We start from the raw sequence: 17,059 nt of genomic DNA on the forward strand, positions 1-17,059 counted from the left end.
TTGTATTTAGTTAGGCCACAGCTGGAATATTCTCTGCAGTTCTGGTCACCATACTGTAGGAAGGAAGTGATTGCACTGGAGACGGTGCAGAAGAGATTCACCAGGATGTTGCCTGGGCTGGAGAAATTTAGATAAGAAGACTATTCAGTCTAGACAGGCTAGGATTTATTTTCGTTTTAATCCTCCCGTAGCCTTCTCTGCTGTAAGGTTCTGAAGAGCACAGACATGGTAGGTAAATAGAAAACTTTCCTCTTCGTAGGACAGTTAATAACCAGAAGGCACAATTTTAAGGGAAGGTTCAGGAGGTTTAGATGCGATTGGAGGAAAAAATTCTTTACAACCAGAAGGTTGCGGCTATTTCGAACTCACTGCCTATAAGGGTGATAGAGGTGGAGACCCTCAAGACATTTAAGAACTACTTAAATGTAAGCTAGAAACACCATAGCATAGAAGGCTATGGGCCATGTGCTGGAAAACTGGATTAAAATGGACGAATGTATGATGAGCTGCATGGACATGATGGGCCAAAGAGCCTCTTTCTGTAATGTTAAACCACTGTGACTCTATGACACATTACTAGTGAAGATCAAATCGTAAACTGCAGGGTTCATCTAAAAGTGTAACATCAGTGAACCATTCTGAAACATCTTACAGATTACACCAAGAAGATCATACAAAATTGGTGCAATTATATGTTAGATAAGTACAGAAAAAAAAGGTTGTGTTTACAATTCACAAGACACTTGTAATATTGAAAACAAGTAGCACATTGTACACGACATTGTTATGAATCTGACACACAATTAGAGTCATACAGCACACAGAAACAGGCCCTTCGGTCCAACTCGGCTATGCCAATCATGCTTCCCAAACTAAATTAGTCCCACTTGCCTCCATTTGGCTCATATTCCCCCAGATATTTCCTATTCATATACTTATCCAAATGTCTTCTAAAACTTGGAACATTTATCACTTCCTCTGGCCACTCCCTGCGTGAAAAGATTGTCCTTCAAGTCCGTTTTAAATTAGATTAGATTAGATTAGATTACTTACAGTGTGGAAACAGGCTCTTCGGCCCAACAAGTCCACACCGACCCGCCGAAGCGCAACCCACCCATACCCCTACATTTACCCCTTATCTAACACTATGGGCAGTTCACCTGGCCCGCATATCTTTGTGATTGTGGGAGGAAACCGGAGCACCCGGAGGAAACCCACGCAGACACGGGGAGAATGTGCAAACTCCACACAGTCAGTCGCCTGAGGTGGGAATTGAACCCGGGTCTCTGGCGCTATGAGGCAGCAGTGCTAACAACTGTGCCACCGTGCCGCCCACAAATCTTTCTCGTCTCACCTTAAAAAATATGCCCCCTAGTTTTGAACTCCCCCATTCTGGAAAAAAGATGATTTTATAAACTTTGCAAGGTCAGCCAGTGAAAAACATGCCCGCCTATCCAGCTTATCCTTATATCTCAAACCCTTCAGTGCCAGCAAAATCCAGGCAAAGCTTCTCTGAATTCACTCCAATTTAATAATATCCTTCCTATAGCAGGGCAACTAGAATTACACACAGTACTTCAAAAGTGGCCTCACCAACATCCTTTACAACCTCAACATGATGTCCCAACTCCCATACTCAATGGTCTAAGCATGAAGGCAAACATACTAAATGCCTTAACTACCCAGTCTATATGTGTGATGCAACTTCCGAATAACTATATACCTGATTCTCTAGGTGTCTCTGACAATCTTATCCAGGTCCCTACTATTAACTGCATAAGTCCTGCCCCTGTTTGTTTTACCAAAATGCAATACTTCACATTTATCCAAATTGAACTCCATCTGCCATTCCTCAGCCTGCTGGCCCAATTGATCAAGATCACTTTGTAATCTTTGGTAACCGTCTTCACTTTCAAATATTCCACCAACTTTGGTGTCATCCACAAACTTACGAACCATGCCTCCTAAATTCTCATCCAAATCACTTATATAAACAATGAACAAAAAAGTGGACCCAGCACCAACCCCTGCAGAAAACCACTAGTCACAGTCTTTCAGTCCAAATGAACAACTATGTGACATGCACAATTGAACTAAACAGCTAGATGCATAGGTGCTGAGTACATTTTTCTCTTTCTAAACTTTGTTTGAAAAGCTGAAAAATGCTGAATTTAGCAACAGTATTTGGCCATTCAGCCTCTAGAGCCTATTTCAACATGCAGTTAAATCTGTTCTTCAACTCTACGGTTGCCCAATTTGGCCTCAAAGTCCCCATTTAGCAAGCATTCTCTCAAACTCAACTTCAGTCTTTTTAAACAGGAAACAGATTTAGGACTTCAATCACCCTTTGTGGGAAGAACTGCTTCCTGTTATTACCTTTAAATTCTACAATTTGAAAATCTAAGACTGTTCTCATTCTGAGGAAAAAAAATGTTTGCATCTACTTAACCTTTCAAATAATTAAAACATTTTAGAAGTTTCAATCAGATCACCCTCAATCTTCTATACTCACAAGATTTCAAGAGAGTTTCATGCCTTCATGATTTGATCCTTTTAGCCAGGTATCATTCTCCAAAACATTGTTTGGGGTTGAAGTCCACCTGAAGAAGTCAGTCAGTATAGCTCTAATCCAGTTCCAGTTAACTTTATTGGCCATATCAAACAAAACAATACTAATATTTATATATTTTACAAAGTCAAAATACATATGTCTATCTCTGGATGTAAAAGATTATAAGGCTGGATTTGAAGAAATGCAGTGGGCCATTCCAATCTCGTCAATAACAATGAAACACAGTAATCAGTGGTGCACTAAACGTGCCAGCCAGTTGTCATACTTACACTTGTCCAGAGACTTATGGGTTTATGCATGGTAAGTTGCTGTTACTCAATTTCCAAAAACTGCACTGTCTCTAGGGAAAATCTCAGAACTATGTGAGCAGGGCAAGCAAATGTTTCTCTCCTTAATCAAGCAGACAGACAAACTGTACATGAGAAGTGCCAAGTCTAAATAATTAACTGTGAGAATTTGTAATTCAATGTGAAATCCAGTGCAAAAAAAATGAAAAGATTAAAATAAGAGAAATAAAATAAGTAGAAAGGAAAAGTAAAACCTTGTAAATTTAACTTTTACTAAGTCATACTGTCATAGAAATATACAGCCAAAAAATAGATCCTTTGGTCCAACTTGTCCATGCCGACTAGATATCCGAAATTAACCTAGTTCCACTTGCCAGCACTTGGCCCATGTCCCTCTAAACCCTTCCAATGTATATACCCATCTAGATGCCTTTTAAGTGTTGTAATTGTACAAGCCTGCACTACTTCCTCTGGCAGCTCATTCCATACACGCACCACCCTCTGCGTGAAAAAATTGCCCCTTAGGTTCCTTTTAAATCTTTCCCCTCTCACCCTAAACCTCTGCCTTATAGTTCTGGACTCCTCCACCCCAGGAGAAAGACCTTGTCTATTCAATAATTAAAATCTGAAGATAGAGACTCTGCCTAAGTATTTTGTTCTTACCTTAGTACTATTGGAATTCAGCATTGTCGATGCAATACCTAATTGTTCGAGGACCATTAGTTGATCTTCCATCAATGAAATTAAGGGACAGATTACCAGAGTGAATCCTAATCAAACAAAAGAGCAATTAATTGCAAAACATCAGCTTTCTTCCACCCTCAACATTTTGTAGACATTACAATGAAAAGAAATTGAACCAAGAATGTGCCTTAACTATGAATAGTGTCATTTAGAGCAAGAAGTGATAACTCATCCATAATTACATATGTAAAGGACAAAAATCACTACCATCACAAAGATTAATCATTATACTTTTGAAATTAGATTAACTTTCTTCATGCTGCAGATCCAGCTGTTAAAGATTTGGGAGCCTCCTGCAGCTATAAAAGATCAAATCCTAGAATCCCTACAGTGTGGAAACAGACCATTTGGTCCAACAAGTCCACATCAACCCTCTGAAGAGTTCTTCTTTCCTGAAGGGCTCATGCCCGAAACGTTGATTCTCCTGCTCCTTGGATGCTGCCTGACCTGCTGCGCTTTTCCAGCAACACATTTTCACCTCCGAAGAGTAACCCAACAAGATCCATTCCCCATACCTATTACTCTACATTTACCACTGACTCATGCACCTAACCTACACAACCTACCATGGGCAATTTAGCATGGCCAATTCACCTAATTTGCACATTGTTTGGATTTTGGGAGGAAACCAGAGCACCCGGAGAAAACCCACGCAGACACAGGGAGAATATGCAAACTTCACACAGACAGTTGCCGGAGGCTAGAATTGAACCCGGGTCCCTGGCACGGTGAGGTAGTAGTGCTAACCACTGAGCCACTGTGCCACCCCTTAAGATGCTAATTTAATCCAAGTATTTTCCTTATAACATTCCCAAGCCAGTTTCTCTAAAGTGAGCAGCAATTATCACTTTAACACAATTGGTCTGAACCAGGAAAAAGCAAAGAAAAACTAGATTTAAAACAATTCACATGACAAAGCTCTTGAAATGTTTCTTCAAAGCTCAAAGAGTGGCGAAGAGTATAACTGATAATGTTATAAATGAATTTGGAGCTACATAAAATACTTAATTACTGGGATAGGTGACATCAGCAATTTGCAGTACGTACCACTGGAGCAGACAGCTGGCAGCTCATAGCACAAGCTCTTCCCACCACCTGTCGGCATTATCAGAAAGATATCCTTCTCCGACATTGTAACATTGATGGCCTGAAGTTGCAATGGTCGGAAGGTTTGCAGTTTAAATACACTCTTCAAAGTCTCATCCACCTTCTGTGACCATGGAAAATCTGGTCAGGAATGAAAGGTAAACCATACCTGTTAGCTACATTTGCCAAACAAACTACTGAGCACGCATCAATGTTAATCTATAAATAATAAACATCCAATTCAGGAATTACATATCAATAAAATTTCCAACCTAACCAATAATCAGATATCTTTGCACTATAATCTCTATAGAGAATATTTTTGAACATGTGCTAGCATTTCTTCAGCTATTTGCTATTAATTTGAAGCTAGCTTATCCAAGTTAGTAACATTATTAGTTTTAACTTACATGTTTGAGATTTCAAGTCCTCAGATGAGAATGGTGCTTCACTGGTGCAATACACGTGCAAGCCAGGACAGTCAACAGTGAAGTGTATATGATATTGGTTTTCTTTAAAAAGTTTTGCTTTCCTTGTGGTTAAATAAGGAGAAGGGCTGAACTGCTTCGTAAACTGCCAGAAGCCATCTCCTTGGCTCATTTACAGCAGGCCATTCCACTAGTTTTACCATGATGACATGCAAGTGTGGGAGAGGCAATCCTGGGAAATTATAACGTAGCCCAGGGATTAAAAAAGTGTCTGGTCATGATTTTCTAGATATCATCATATCATAGAATCTTTACAGCATGGAAGCAGGCCAAATGTTGACGAATGAGACTAGATTAATTTAGATGAATCTGATCAGCATGGATGAATTGGACCAAACGGCCCGTTTCCATGCTGTACAACTCTATGACTCTATATCAAGGTGTGTGGGTTAGGTTTGATAGACCAGTTGGCATTTTCTTGCTCTCCAAATTCTTGGAATTTGTATGCTGTGTTTCTAACTTCCTTACGTCTCTTCTCATTATTCTGGTGCCTTCCTGAGACTCCATCCCCTTCGTTTATGCTTATGCCCGAAACGTCAAATTTCCTGTTCCTTGGATGCTGCCTGGCCTGCTGTGCTTTTTCAGCAACACATTTTCAGCTCTCATCTCCAGCATCTGCAGACCTCACTTTCTCCTTCGTTTATAATGACTGGTAAAGCAGTTACAATCTTTCATGAAACCAAATATTTCATGGTATTGAATTAATTCCTCAGATCACCACACCTCAACTATTCTTGAGCCTAAATATTCAAACCTTTCTTTACAATGAAACAAATTCAGCTGAGTGCTGAATTTCAGAGGTTGGTTAAAAATGGGCTAGCAGTTGCAACTGAGGTGATCTTAAAACAAACTGAATATTTGGAGAATCGATACCACTCCCTCCTCTAAGTCAGAAGATTGTGGGTTCAAGGGCCATGTCTAAGACCTCAATTATATAATTGGGTCTAGCACACTACTTTAGAACTTCCAGATGCCAATCTTTCAGTAGACATTACACAGACTCAATCTACTCATTCAGCTGAACAGAAAAGATCCCGTGTCACTATTCAAAGATGTTACTGTTAATATTTATATTTCAAACAATTACATTTAGATTATTCAATAATTAAGTATGCTTACACAGGAGGTATGGCACAGAAATAAATTATTAAGCCCAATCACTACATTCCAGTATTTATGCCACACTAGAGCCTTCCCCCATCTTCCTTTATTTAACCCTACTGTTATTTCTGTCTCCCTCATATGCTTATTTAGGTTCCCTTCAAAAAAACATCTATGCTATTCACTTCAACCACTCCCTGTGGTAGTGACCTTCACATTCTTTGGTGAAGCAGTTTCTTCCACCTTCCCTATTGGATTTCTTGGTGACTACTTTATATCAAATCATGCTCAACTTACACTGCTCCCCACAAGAGAAAGCATTCTCTCTGCACCCATTCTATCAAAAATTAAATGTATTACATTACCCCTCAGCTATCTTACGTTTAAGAGCAAAAAGACACAGTCTGTCTATTCTTTCCTGACATGTATACCCAAGCATTTCTAGAATCAGCCTTCTAAAATTTTTCAGAAACTCCTTCAATACCTCTGTACTCAGTTGTCTAATACGCTAATCAAAACTGCATGCAATAACCTAAATGGGTTACACCCACTGTCTCATTGCTTTGGGAGAGTTTGCTGTGTGCAGATGGATTGCAGAATTTGACACAATACAGCAACGACCACACTGAAGTACATTAGCTGTGGGATGCTTTGGGATGTCCTTAGGGCTTGAAAAAATGCCATATGAAGTGTATCCTTCTTTGCTTAAAATTCTTTAAACAGAAGTGGATCCGATCTGATTTGAATAGATTTCACTGACCTCTCTTGTTCCAGTCCTCCACAGACATGGCAAGTGTTGCACTTGATCCAGCCCCGTCATCCGCAGACAACGATTCTATCTTCTTCTTTAGTACCTGCTCCTTTTCAACCAGTAACTGCTGCCTCTCCAGAAGTTCCTGAATCTGGAGCCCTAAGGCTTGAATCTCACTGGAAACGGATGCCAACTGCTCCTCCAGATCTACATCAAATGCAATTTTTAATCAAGATTCTGATGGATTCTGCTAATATCATTAAAACCAAATGCAAATGACAAGTGTTTACATAAATTTGAAAAGGGATATAAATAAATAAATAAATATTATTGATGCTGTTTTAAATTTTGAAATATAATTTTACAGTGATGTTTCTGCAATGGGACGTGCTGTTGTACATACACAAATCTAACAAGACTTTAATTAATAAACCAGGAAACACTGGTTCAGGTCAATCTAACAGCGAGCTAAACAACTAATTCACAAGCAGCCAGTTTTCCAGGCCTTTGCTCCAGTGAGAATCTTAGGGACACACAGCAGTGTGGACCCAGGATTGCTGTAGTTCCCTGGAGGCGTCCCATACAGTCTAGTACTACAAGGGCAGGTCTGAGATGTTCCTATCCTTCCCAGCAGCTAGGTAACAAAACAAGAGTGCACCTACACTAGCTGAGCGTGGTGGGCAACCTCCCATATATTGGAGAATAATCATGTTAAGATGACCAAAAGCCAAATGATTTCCCTCTTTCCCTTCAAAGTGAATGCCAGGAATAAGTTGATTTTGGAGGCAATGCTGCAAAGCTGGCAGCCAGGCCTGTAACTCCGCTCTCAATTTTGCCCCTTTTAGCCAGCTTAGAGGACTGGAAGGGGACAGCCAGAGGTAACACCATGCCAGGGAAATATGCCCAGTGCACCAAATGCAGCAATAACTTATTCTGGACAGCTGCAACAGTTTTCAAGTGCACTTAGAGTTAAGGGAGGGTTGGAAGGTCAGCCCCCAGGATTTGAACTGCCAACCTGCATGTCTGTATAATCTGTAAATAAACACCTTGCATCCCCTTCCTTTAAAATAAATTAATTCACTGTCAAATAGATTTGTGTCATGATCCGATTCCAAAATAAACAATGATCCAGATAATCCACTGGATTAACATATCCACATTTATCAAGACACAATCCTCTTGAAATGATATTTCCCACTGTAGGACGAAATGTACTTGCATATCTTTACAACTGTTCCATTATTTCGAAGTCAATAAAGTTATATCACTTCAAAATGATAGGATTTATCCTAGAATTCTCTGGGAAGCCAGGGAGGAGATTGCCAAGCCTTTGGCTTTGATCTTTATGTTGTCATTGTCTACAGGAATAGTGCCAGAAGACTGGAGGATAGCAAATGTTGTTCCCTTGTTCAAGAAGGAGAATAGAAACAACCCTGCTAATGATAGACTAGTGAGCCTTAGTTCAGTTGTGGGCAAAGGATTATAAGAGATAGGATTTATAATCATCTGGAAAGGAATAAGTTGATTAGGGATAGTCAACACGATTTTGTGAAAGGTAGGCCGTGCCTCATAAACCTTATTGAGTTCTTTGAGAAGGTGACCAAACAGGTGGATGAGGATAAAGCAGTTGATGTGGTGTATATGGATTTCAGTAAGGCATTTGATAAGGTTCCCTACAGTAGGTTACTGCACAAGATAGGGAGGCATGGGATTAAGAGTGATTCAGCAGGTTGGATCAGAAATTGGCTCGCTGAAAGAAGACAGAGGGTGGTGGTTGATGGGAAATATTCACCCTGGTGTTCAGTTACTAGTGGGGTACCGCAAGGATCTGTTTTGGGTCCACTCTGTTTGTCATTTTTATAAATGACCTGGATGAGGACATAAAAGGATGGGTCAGTAAATTTGTGGATGAAACTAAGGTCGGTAGAGTTGTAGATAGTGACAAAGGATGTTGTAGATTACAGAGGGACATAGATAAGCTGCAGAGCTGGGCGGAAAAGTGTGAGGTGATTCACTTTGGAAGGAGTAACAGGAATGCAGAGGACTGGGCTAATGGTAAGATTCTTGGTGGTGTAGATGAGCAGAAGGCACTCTGTGTCCAAGTACACAGATCCTTGAATGTTGTCACTCAGGTTGATAGGGTTGTTAAGAAGGCATACGGTGTGTTAGCTTTTATTGGTAGAGGGATTGAGTTTCAGAACCATGAGCTGTACAAAATTCTGGTGTGACTGCACTTGGAGTATTGTATACAGTTCTGGTCACTGCATTATAGGAAGGATGTGAAGCTTTGGAAAAGGTTCAGAGGAGATTTACTATGATGTTGCCTGGTACAGAGGGAAAGTCTTACGAGGAAAGGCTGAGGGACTTGAGGCTGTTTTCGTTACAGAGAAGAAGGTTGAGAGGTGACTTAATTGAGACATACAAGATAATCAGAGAGTTAGATAGGGTGGACAGGGAGAGCATTTTTCCTTGGATGGCGATGAGGGGACATAATTTAAAATTGAGGGGGTGATAGATATAGGACAGATGTCAGAGGTAGCTTCATTACTCAGAATAGTAAGTGCATGGAATGCACTGTCTGCAACAGTAGTAGACTTACCAACTACAAGGGCATTTAAATGGTCGTTGGATAGGCAAAAGAGTGAGAATGTAATAGTGTAGGTTAGATGGGCTTCAGATTGGTCTCACAAGTCAGTGCAAAATCGAGGGTTGAAGCACCTGTACTGCGCTGTAATGTTCTATGAGGTCAGTTCACTCATAATGTTGACTTTTTTCTTTAAGGTGGAGTCTGCCAGAGGCAAAAGGAGGTTTTAAAACTGGACTTGTACAGATTGAGATCTGGAAAACCTCTCCTCTGCTTTTACTACTTGAAAAGCACAAAAAGGCTCCTTCTTGCTGATGGCACAACTAAGATCGAAGATTTGAAATCAAAAAACTTCATTTTATGGCTCCAGCAATCATAATTTGTGGCACCTACATATTGATTCATGGCACCACTGAAACCTAGCAATTTCCTATCGGGGGCTAAGCATCCAGCAGATGAGAAACTTATGCCTTCAACTCTATAATATGTTTGAATACACCTTGTTCTGGTCAGATAAGAATCTTTTCTCGGCAGGGACTCAAAATTGGAAAATTCAGCAACCTTAGAATCCCAACGCTGAGGTTCAACTAATGGGATTAGAGAATACAGCATTGCTTTACTTCCAACTCTGCACTAATATTTTGCAAAATACAGCACTTGTGCATACAGTGCTGTGAATAAACTCTTTACTTTGGTCAGTCTCAACTTTCTGCAATGTCAATTCCTCTTCATAAAAATAAATCTGAGTTGACGTGTTCACCATCAAACTGACTTGCTGGTGTAGGAAATGGCTTTTCAAACTAAAATTCAACACTGAAGAAACTGAATTCAAGCCTGGAATATAGGACATGAACATCAAACACATCACAGGACAACACTCACCTGAAACCTCCTCCATTCTTGAAATAGTAACCACGCCTCAGAAATATTGGTGCACTTTAAAAACCTATAAGAAAATATGCAACCAAGTGAATTCTTAGAGCACAAAATACATAGCAATTGTAAGAAAACCAGACTTTTCACAGATATTTATGAAAGACTCACCTTAAAAGAGTCTGTAAGGTATTCATCTCAAATACTAAATCTGACAAATACACTGTGACAGCCTAGCTTCCCAACTATCAAATGTAGGTAGCATGTTGTTGTGCAGACTAATGAAGATTACAAACTGCAGCCTGAGTGGTTACGTCAGAGCTGTGGCACATTTTATAATTCCACTTTATTTGCACTGCCACTTCCTTTGCCTGCCCGATTTCTGGATCTTGCATAAGGCAGTTCAGAGATCCTTGTAGCTACATAAATCCTCAATTGCCCTTCTCTGTTAGTAATTGCAGACTAAGATTGAGGCAAATTAGTAGCAACTTGAAATTACACTTCATATAATGACCCATGCCACTCCAAGCAGGGTACAAGTCTAATTTGTCCAGAACTAGTAAAATCTTGGAGAGTGCCTAGTTGCATTGTATGTGTACTGGGGATGGGGTGGGTTTGAGGCGAAGAGAAAGGAGTTAACTCACAGAAATAACCAACCAATGCCAGAGCACAATTTGGAGCTTGATATATATTTAAATTTAGAGACTTATAGGATTCAGTATTTAACAAGTAGGACACAAAAATTGATCCTCCAATTACAAACATTTTTGAATTGTCGTCACAAACTTCAAATGAATTTTAGCCATTGTTCATTCACTAATCAGCCATAAAAGGCCAGGGCTTATAACAGTTAAGAGCTTTGCTGCAGAATGAGTCAACCTTCCCAGAATATCCAGTTAACAGGAAACTTCCTTAGGAATTCTCAGCACATGAATGCTTACATTTGTTCCAGCTTTAAGCTAAATTTGGATAGATTATCTTCACAGCCAAAGACACTCAATAAATATATCAATGGAACAAAGCCAAGGACATTTTAGCATCCTATAATCATTTGGTACAATGAGGAGTTTTTTTAAATTAAGCATAGCAATCACGTGACTCAAAGCCAGACATGATGCGAGGAGAACCCTACTGGTGGAAAGTTTTAGAAATCAGTGATTCAGTCACCTGTTCTACCAACACATACATATAAGCAGCAGAAATAGGCTGTTCAGCTCATCGAGTATACTCGGTCATTCAACATCATGCTGGATTTGACTGTAACCTTAAATTCATGCTCCTGTCTGCCCCAAAGTTTTTCATCCTCACGCTTAGTCTATCCACCTCCGCTTTAAAATCACTTAAGGTGGAGTCAGTCAATATGGAGCCCAATATGACCCCTCTTATAAATAAATGCTTGTAACTCTCCTAACAATTTCATGAGATGCATCAGTATAAAAATCATAGAAATTTACAGAATTTTTGCAGCCTAATCTTACTTTTCAGTTCATGGTCTGTTGCCTTGTAGGTTACAGTGCTTCAACTGGAAATCCAAATCATTACCAACATACTGGGGATTACCAGTGATCAGAAACTGAACTTAAGCAGCCATATAAATACTGCAGTTGCAGAAGCAGGTCAGAGGCTAGGAATTGTGTGATGTGTAATTCACCTCCTGCCTTCCCAATGCATATCCACTCAAGAAGCTTGACCACCTTCCCCCCCCCCCCCCCCATCATCCAGATCATTGCAGCTTTATTAATTGGCACCCCATCCAGAAATTTCAACATTTATTTATTTCTCAGTATCAGTGTGTACCCATTTACAAGATGCATTGCAGTAACTCACCAAGGCTCCATCGCTTGCACCTTCCAAACCTGTGATCTCTACCATGTAGAAAGACAAAGGCTATAGATACATGGGAAGATTGCCACCTGCAGGTTCCCTCCAACCTAACACTCTCTCCTTCTGTCAGCAAAACAGAGGAACTGTACAAGAACTTCAGGAAGTGGTGTGGAGGAAAAGCCCATCTGTATCAATGGTTTTTGCAAGGTTTGTGAAGGTTTGTAGCTGAGGTTGAGGTTTTGGGCGCAGGTTTGCTCATTGAGCTGTAGGTTTGATACCAAATCTACAGCTCAGTGAGCAAACCTACACCCTAACCACCACCACCCCCCCCCCCCCCCCCCCCCCCAACCCCCGTATCAATGGTGTTGTGGTGGAGTTGGTCGAAAGGAGTAAATATCACCAATGTTCTATCCTGGTCCATCCATGTCGATGCTATACTCAAGACAGCACACTAATTCCTCTACTTCCTCAGAAGGCTAAGGAAATTCGCATGTCTGCAATGACTCCTACTGATTATTATAGTTGCACCCAAAGAAAGGATCCTATCCCAATGCATCACAGTTTGGTATGGCAACTGATCTGCCCAAGACCTCAAGAAATTACAGAGAGTTATGAATGTAGCCCAGTCCATCCCAAAAACCAGCCTTCCTTCCATTGACTGCATCTACGCTTTCCTCTGCCTCGGGAAAGCAGACAACATTAAAGTCCCCTCCCACTCCCTTCCATCGAACGGAAGATACAAAAGTTTGAAAACACGTATCAACAGACTCATGAACAGCCTCTTCCCAATTGTTATCAACTTCTGATTGATCTTTGTCTGCATGTACTTTGTAGCTATAACACTATATTCTGCATTCTGTTCTATTACCCTGATGTACTTAAGTAAGGTATGATATGTCCGGTTAGCATGCAAACAATACTTTTCACTGTAACTCAGTACACGTGACAATAATAAATCAAGTCAAATCAAATCAAAAGTTGTACAACATTCTGACTTGGAAACGTTATTGCAGCTCCTCCATGGTCACTCAGTAAAATGCTGGAACATCTTTTCCAAGAACACTGTAGGTGTCCCTATGATACATGGATTGTAGCAGCTCAAAGAGGCAGCTCACAACTACCTTCTCAAGTCCAATTAGAGATGGCCAATAAGTTTACCCACCTAGTGATGCTGATATTCCACGGATAAATAAAAATTATGAGTCTTTCCCTCAATCACCTAAAAAGCTCCTATCTCCTTGCTCTAAATTGACAGCTGGATAACTGGTAAAAAATGAGGTCTGCAGATGCTGGAGATCACAGCTGAAAATGTGTTGCTGGTCAAAGCACAGCAGGCCAGGCAGCATCTCAGGAATAGAGAACTCCTGAGATGCTGCCTGGCCTGCTGTGCTTTGACCAGCAACACATTTTCAGCTGGATAACTGGGTCTTCCTGTTCACACTTCCATCATGGCACCCAACTCTTGTGCAATAAAAGACAAGGGAACTCTTTGACTGTGGAACCAGGAGTAGTGTGTGATGACAACAGTGAATGAAAGGGGGAGGTTGCGTGAACAATATTACCACCTCTCCGTTGGCCGAGACTCAGATGTCATAGATGTACAGTACAGAAACAGGCCCTTCAGTTCAACTTTATGCTGACCAGATATCCTCAATTAATCTCTTCCCATTTGCCAGCATTTGGCCCATATCCCTTTAAACCCTTCTTTTTTCATATGGCTATCCAGATGTCTTTCAAATACTGGAAGTGATCCAGCCTCCACATACCCTCTGGCAGCTCGTTCCATTCCCTGCATGGAAAAACATTGTCCCTTAGGTCCCTTTAAAATCTTATCCATCTCACCTTAAACTTATGTCCTCTAGTTTTGGACTCCCCTACCTGAGGGCAAAGACCTTGATAAATCACCCTATCCAAGCCAGTCATGATTTTATAAACTTCTGTAACATCATGCCTCATTTTCTGACATTCCTGGAAAATAGCCCCAGTCTATTTAACCTCTCCCTATAGCTCAAACCTTCCAGCACTGGCAACATCCTTGTAAATTTTTTCTGAACCATTTCAAGCTTCACAACATCTTTCCTGTAGCAGGGAGACGAGAATTGAACACTCTATTCCAAACATTGTCTAATTTTGCAATACTCATTTACAATAGCAACAGAAACTGATGGAGAAACATTAGCAGATATGGCAGCATCATGGAGAGAGAATCTGAGTTAATGTTGAGTCCAGCATGATTCTTCTCCAAAGAAAAGGAGTCATAGGGACCAGAAATATTAAGCAATTTTCTCTCCATAGAATCCGCCAGACCTGCTGAGATCTCCAGTACTTTCTGTTTTTATTCCAGATTTCCAGGATCTGCAGTATTAAACTGTTATGAAGTCAAAGCATGCACTGTACCTTTGAGAGAGAGTGAATGCTGTTCTGAACTGAGAGATTACAAGCACCCGTGTATATGACTAGCTGGCAGTTCCACAGTATACTGGAAAATTGAAAATATGTCACGTTTGACTGTGAAATGGATACCTGAGTTTTGGTTGCTGTTTAAATTCAAGTTGTTGTCAACAATAATCAGTTTGAATTATGCCCCACGATACTAAAACCCAATCAAGTTTGAGTTTATTGTTTTGCCAACATCGAGACAATCCAATGTTGGGGATATAAAAATGCAGACATTTTGAAAATTGGAGAGAGAGCTACTGCCAATGAGACACATCCAAGAAATTAGGGAACACTCTCTATCAAAGGTACTTTTTCATATAAAACATACTCGCATTAAAAAGAAAGACAACGACTCAGGGAATTCAGCAGCTGGAAGAGTGAAGTCACAGAAGATGACAGCAGCTGTATGGCTTTCAAATTCAGTTGATGTAAGCTTAATAAGTGTCTTATTGGAACAGTATATTGTTATACTGTCGGACACGTTACTCACCATCTAACACTCTTGATCACCTGGAAAGACTTATGATCAGATACTCCATTCACACCAATTGTACGATCTTTTGATCTCTCTGCCTACACACTGTGTGCTCTTCTCTCCCTTTGCACCTAATTTTGGTGGGTGGGGTGTGCGCGCGCGCGCGCTTCCAAAAGCTTGTGATTTCAAATAAACATGCTGTCATGTGCCTCCTAGTTTTGGCCAGTCCAGCACCATCACCTCCACATCATCTGGTGGGCTGCACGGTGGCACAGTGGTTAGCACTGCTGCCTCACAGCACCTGAGACCCGGGTTCAATTCCCGACTCAGGTGACTGACTGTGTGGAGTTTGCACGTTCTCCCCGTGTCTGCGTGGGTTTCCTCTGGGTGCTCCGGTTTCCTCCCACAGTCCAAAGATGTGCGGGTCAGGTGAATTGGCCATGCTAAATTGCCCGTAGTGTTAGGTAAGGGGTAAATGTAGGGGTATGGGTGGGTTTCGCTTCGGCGGGTCGGTGTGGACTTGTTGGGCCGAAGGGCCTGTTTCCACACTGTAAGTCTAATCTAATCTCAAGTTTTCCAGGGAACTGCACTCAGTGACTGGCTCTGGCCTGTCCATCATCAGTGGTGCTCACCACAATGCTGCCCTGCCCTTCAGAAGCTCCATTGTCTAACTGTAACTGAACGTGGTGGACAGCAAGGTGGCACAGTGGTTAGCGCTGCTGCCTCAGCGCCAGAGACCCGGGTTCAATTCCCTGAGGCGACTGTGTGGAGTTTGCACATTCTCCCCGTGTCTGCGTGGGTTTCCTCTGGGTGCTCTGGTTTCCTCCCACAGTCCGAAGATGTGCGGTCAGGTGAATTGGCCATGCTAAATTGCCCGTAGTGTTAGGTAAGGGGTAAATGTAGGTTACGCTTCGGCGGGTTGGTGTGGTCTTGTTGGGCCGAAGGGCCTGTTTCCACACTGTAAGTAATCTAATCTTAAAAAAACTGTGGCCTCATCCTATTCTCCAGAGACACATCAATTTAACTGGATCCATCAATCACTTACAGATGCAGGGATCAACCTGACTCCCACTGCCCATTTGCCAATCAGCATCCGGGTCTCTCGCTATTGGTCAACAGGCAGCCAATCACACTCAGAGCGCCTTTCCATGATGTCATGCGCCGACAAGAGCTACGTTCCGTTTTTATTTGAAATTCATACTCCCGCTTGCTCTATCAACGCAGCTCCGCCATCACCGACAGCAACGAGCACAGCGCGGGCCGGGTTATTATTGCGGTGACATTACCGGCCGCCTGAGTCTCTACACATGGTATTCATACCGGAGATGAAAGTGACTGCGGCTGCTCCTGGTCCGGCTCCCGCGACTGACGCACCCACAGTGAGGAGGCGGGACATCCTCCTGTCGATCATGAGAACGGCTCACCTCCTTCTCCAATCAGAGGCGGGAACATCACGCATCCGTTCCAGAGGCGCGGCGCAGAGCCAATAGAAACGCGGTCCGTCCCCCGACACTCAAATGGCATCCCGACTGTCCCCCAATCAAAGACAACAATCAGCCGACCTCACGTGGCCCCGCCCCTTCTCCAATCAGAGGCGGTCCTCCCCTGTCAATCCCAATACGAAACGCTGTCAATCATGCCCCTTTCCCCCTACCCCGTTCCACCTCGAGAGTCGAAGCCACAGTGAAGAGGCGGGGCCTGTCCTGCAGTTCGGGCTAGCCCCGCCCAAAAGGATTGTGCACTCCCGTCAGTCACATCCCGACCCCACCCCTTGAGGGGCGGGGAAGACCTTTGTCAATCATTGATTGCCGCCAATGTTGTCCCGCCCTCGGAAG

The 17,059-nt window shown here is 41.9% G+C and overlaps 1 protein-coding gene across 3 annotated transcripts in view; it reads right to left on the reverse strand.

Annotated features, from left to right (window-relative positions):
* Positions 1-16,600, reverse strand: part of recql (RecQ helicase-like) — a 48,257-nt gene extending 31,657 nt beyond the window's left edge. For 2 of the 3 annotated variants that reach the window (XM_060842977.1, XM_060842979.1), the window contains exons 1-5: positions 16,545-16,600; positions 10,496-10,559; positions 7,039-7,236; positions 4,651-4,830; positions 3,523-3,629 (exon numbers count right to left, since the gene is read on the reverse strand). In XM_060842977.1, coding sequence (XP_060698960.1) covers positions 3,523-3,629; positions 4,651-4,830; positions 7,039-7,236; positions 10,496-10,511 — 501 coding nt within the window. In that variant the 5' untranslated portion in view covers positions 10,512-10,559; positions 16,545-16,600. The other variant, XM_060842978.1, reaches the window with a different exon arrangement.
* Between the last annotated feature and the right edge of the window lie 459 nt (positions 16,601-17,059).

Source organism: Hemiscyllium ocellatum, chromosome 23, assembly GCF_020745735.1.
Source record: "Hemiscyllium ocellatum isolate sHemOce1 chromosome 23, sHemOce1.pat.X.cur, whole genome shotgun sequence".
Lineage (NCBI taxonomy): Eukaryota > Metazoa > Chordata > Chondrichthyes > Orectolobiformes > Hemiscylliidae > Hemiscyllium > Hemiscyllium ocellatum.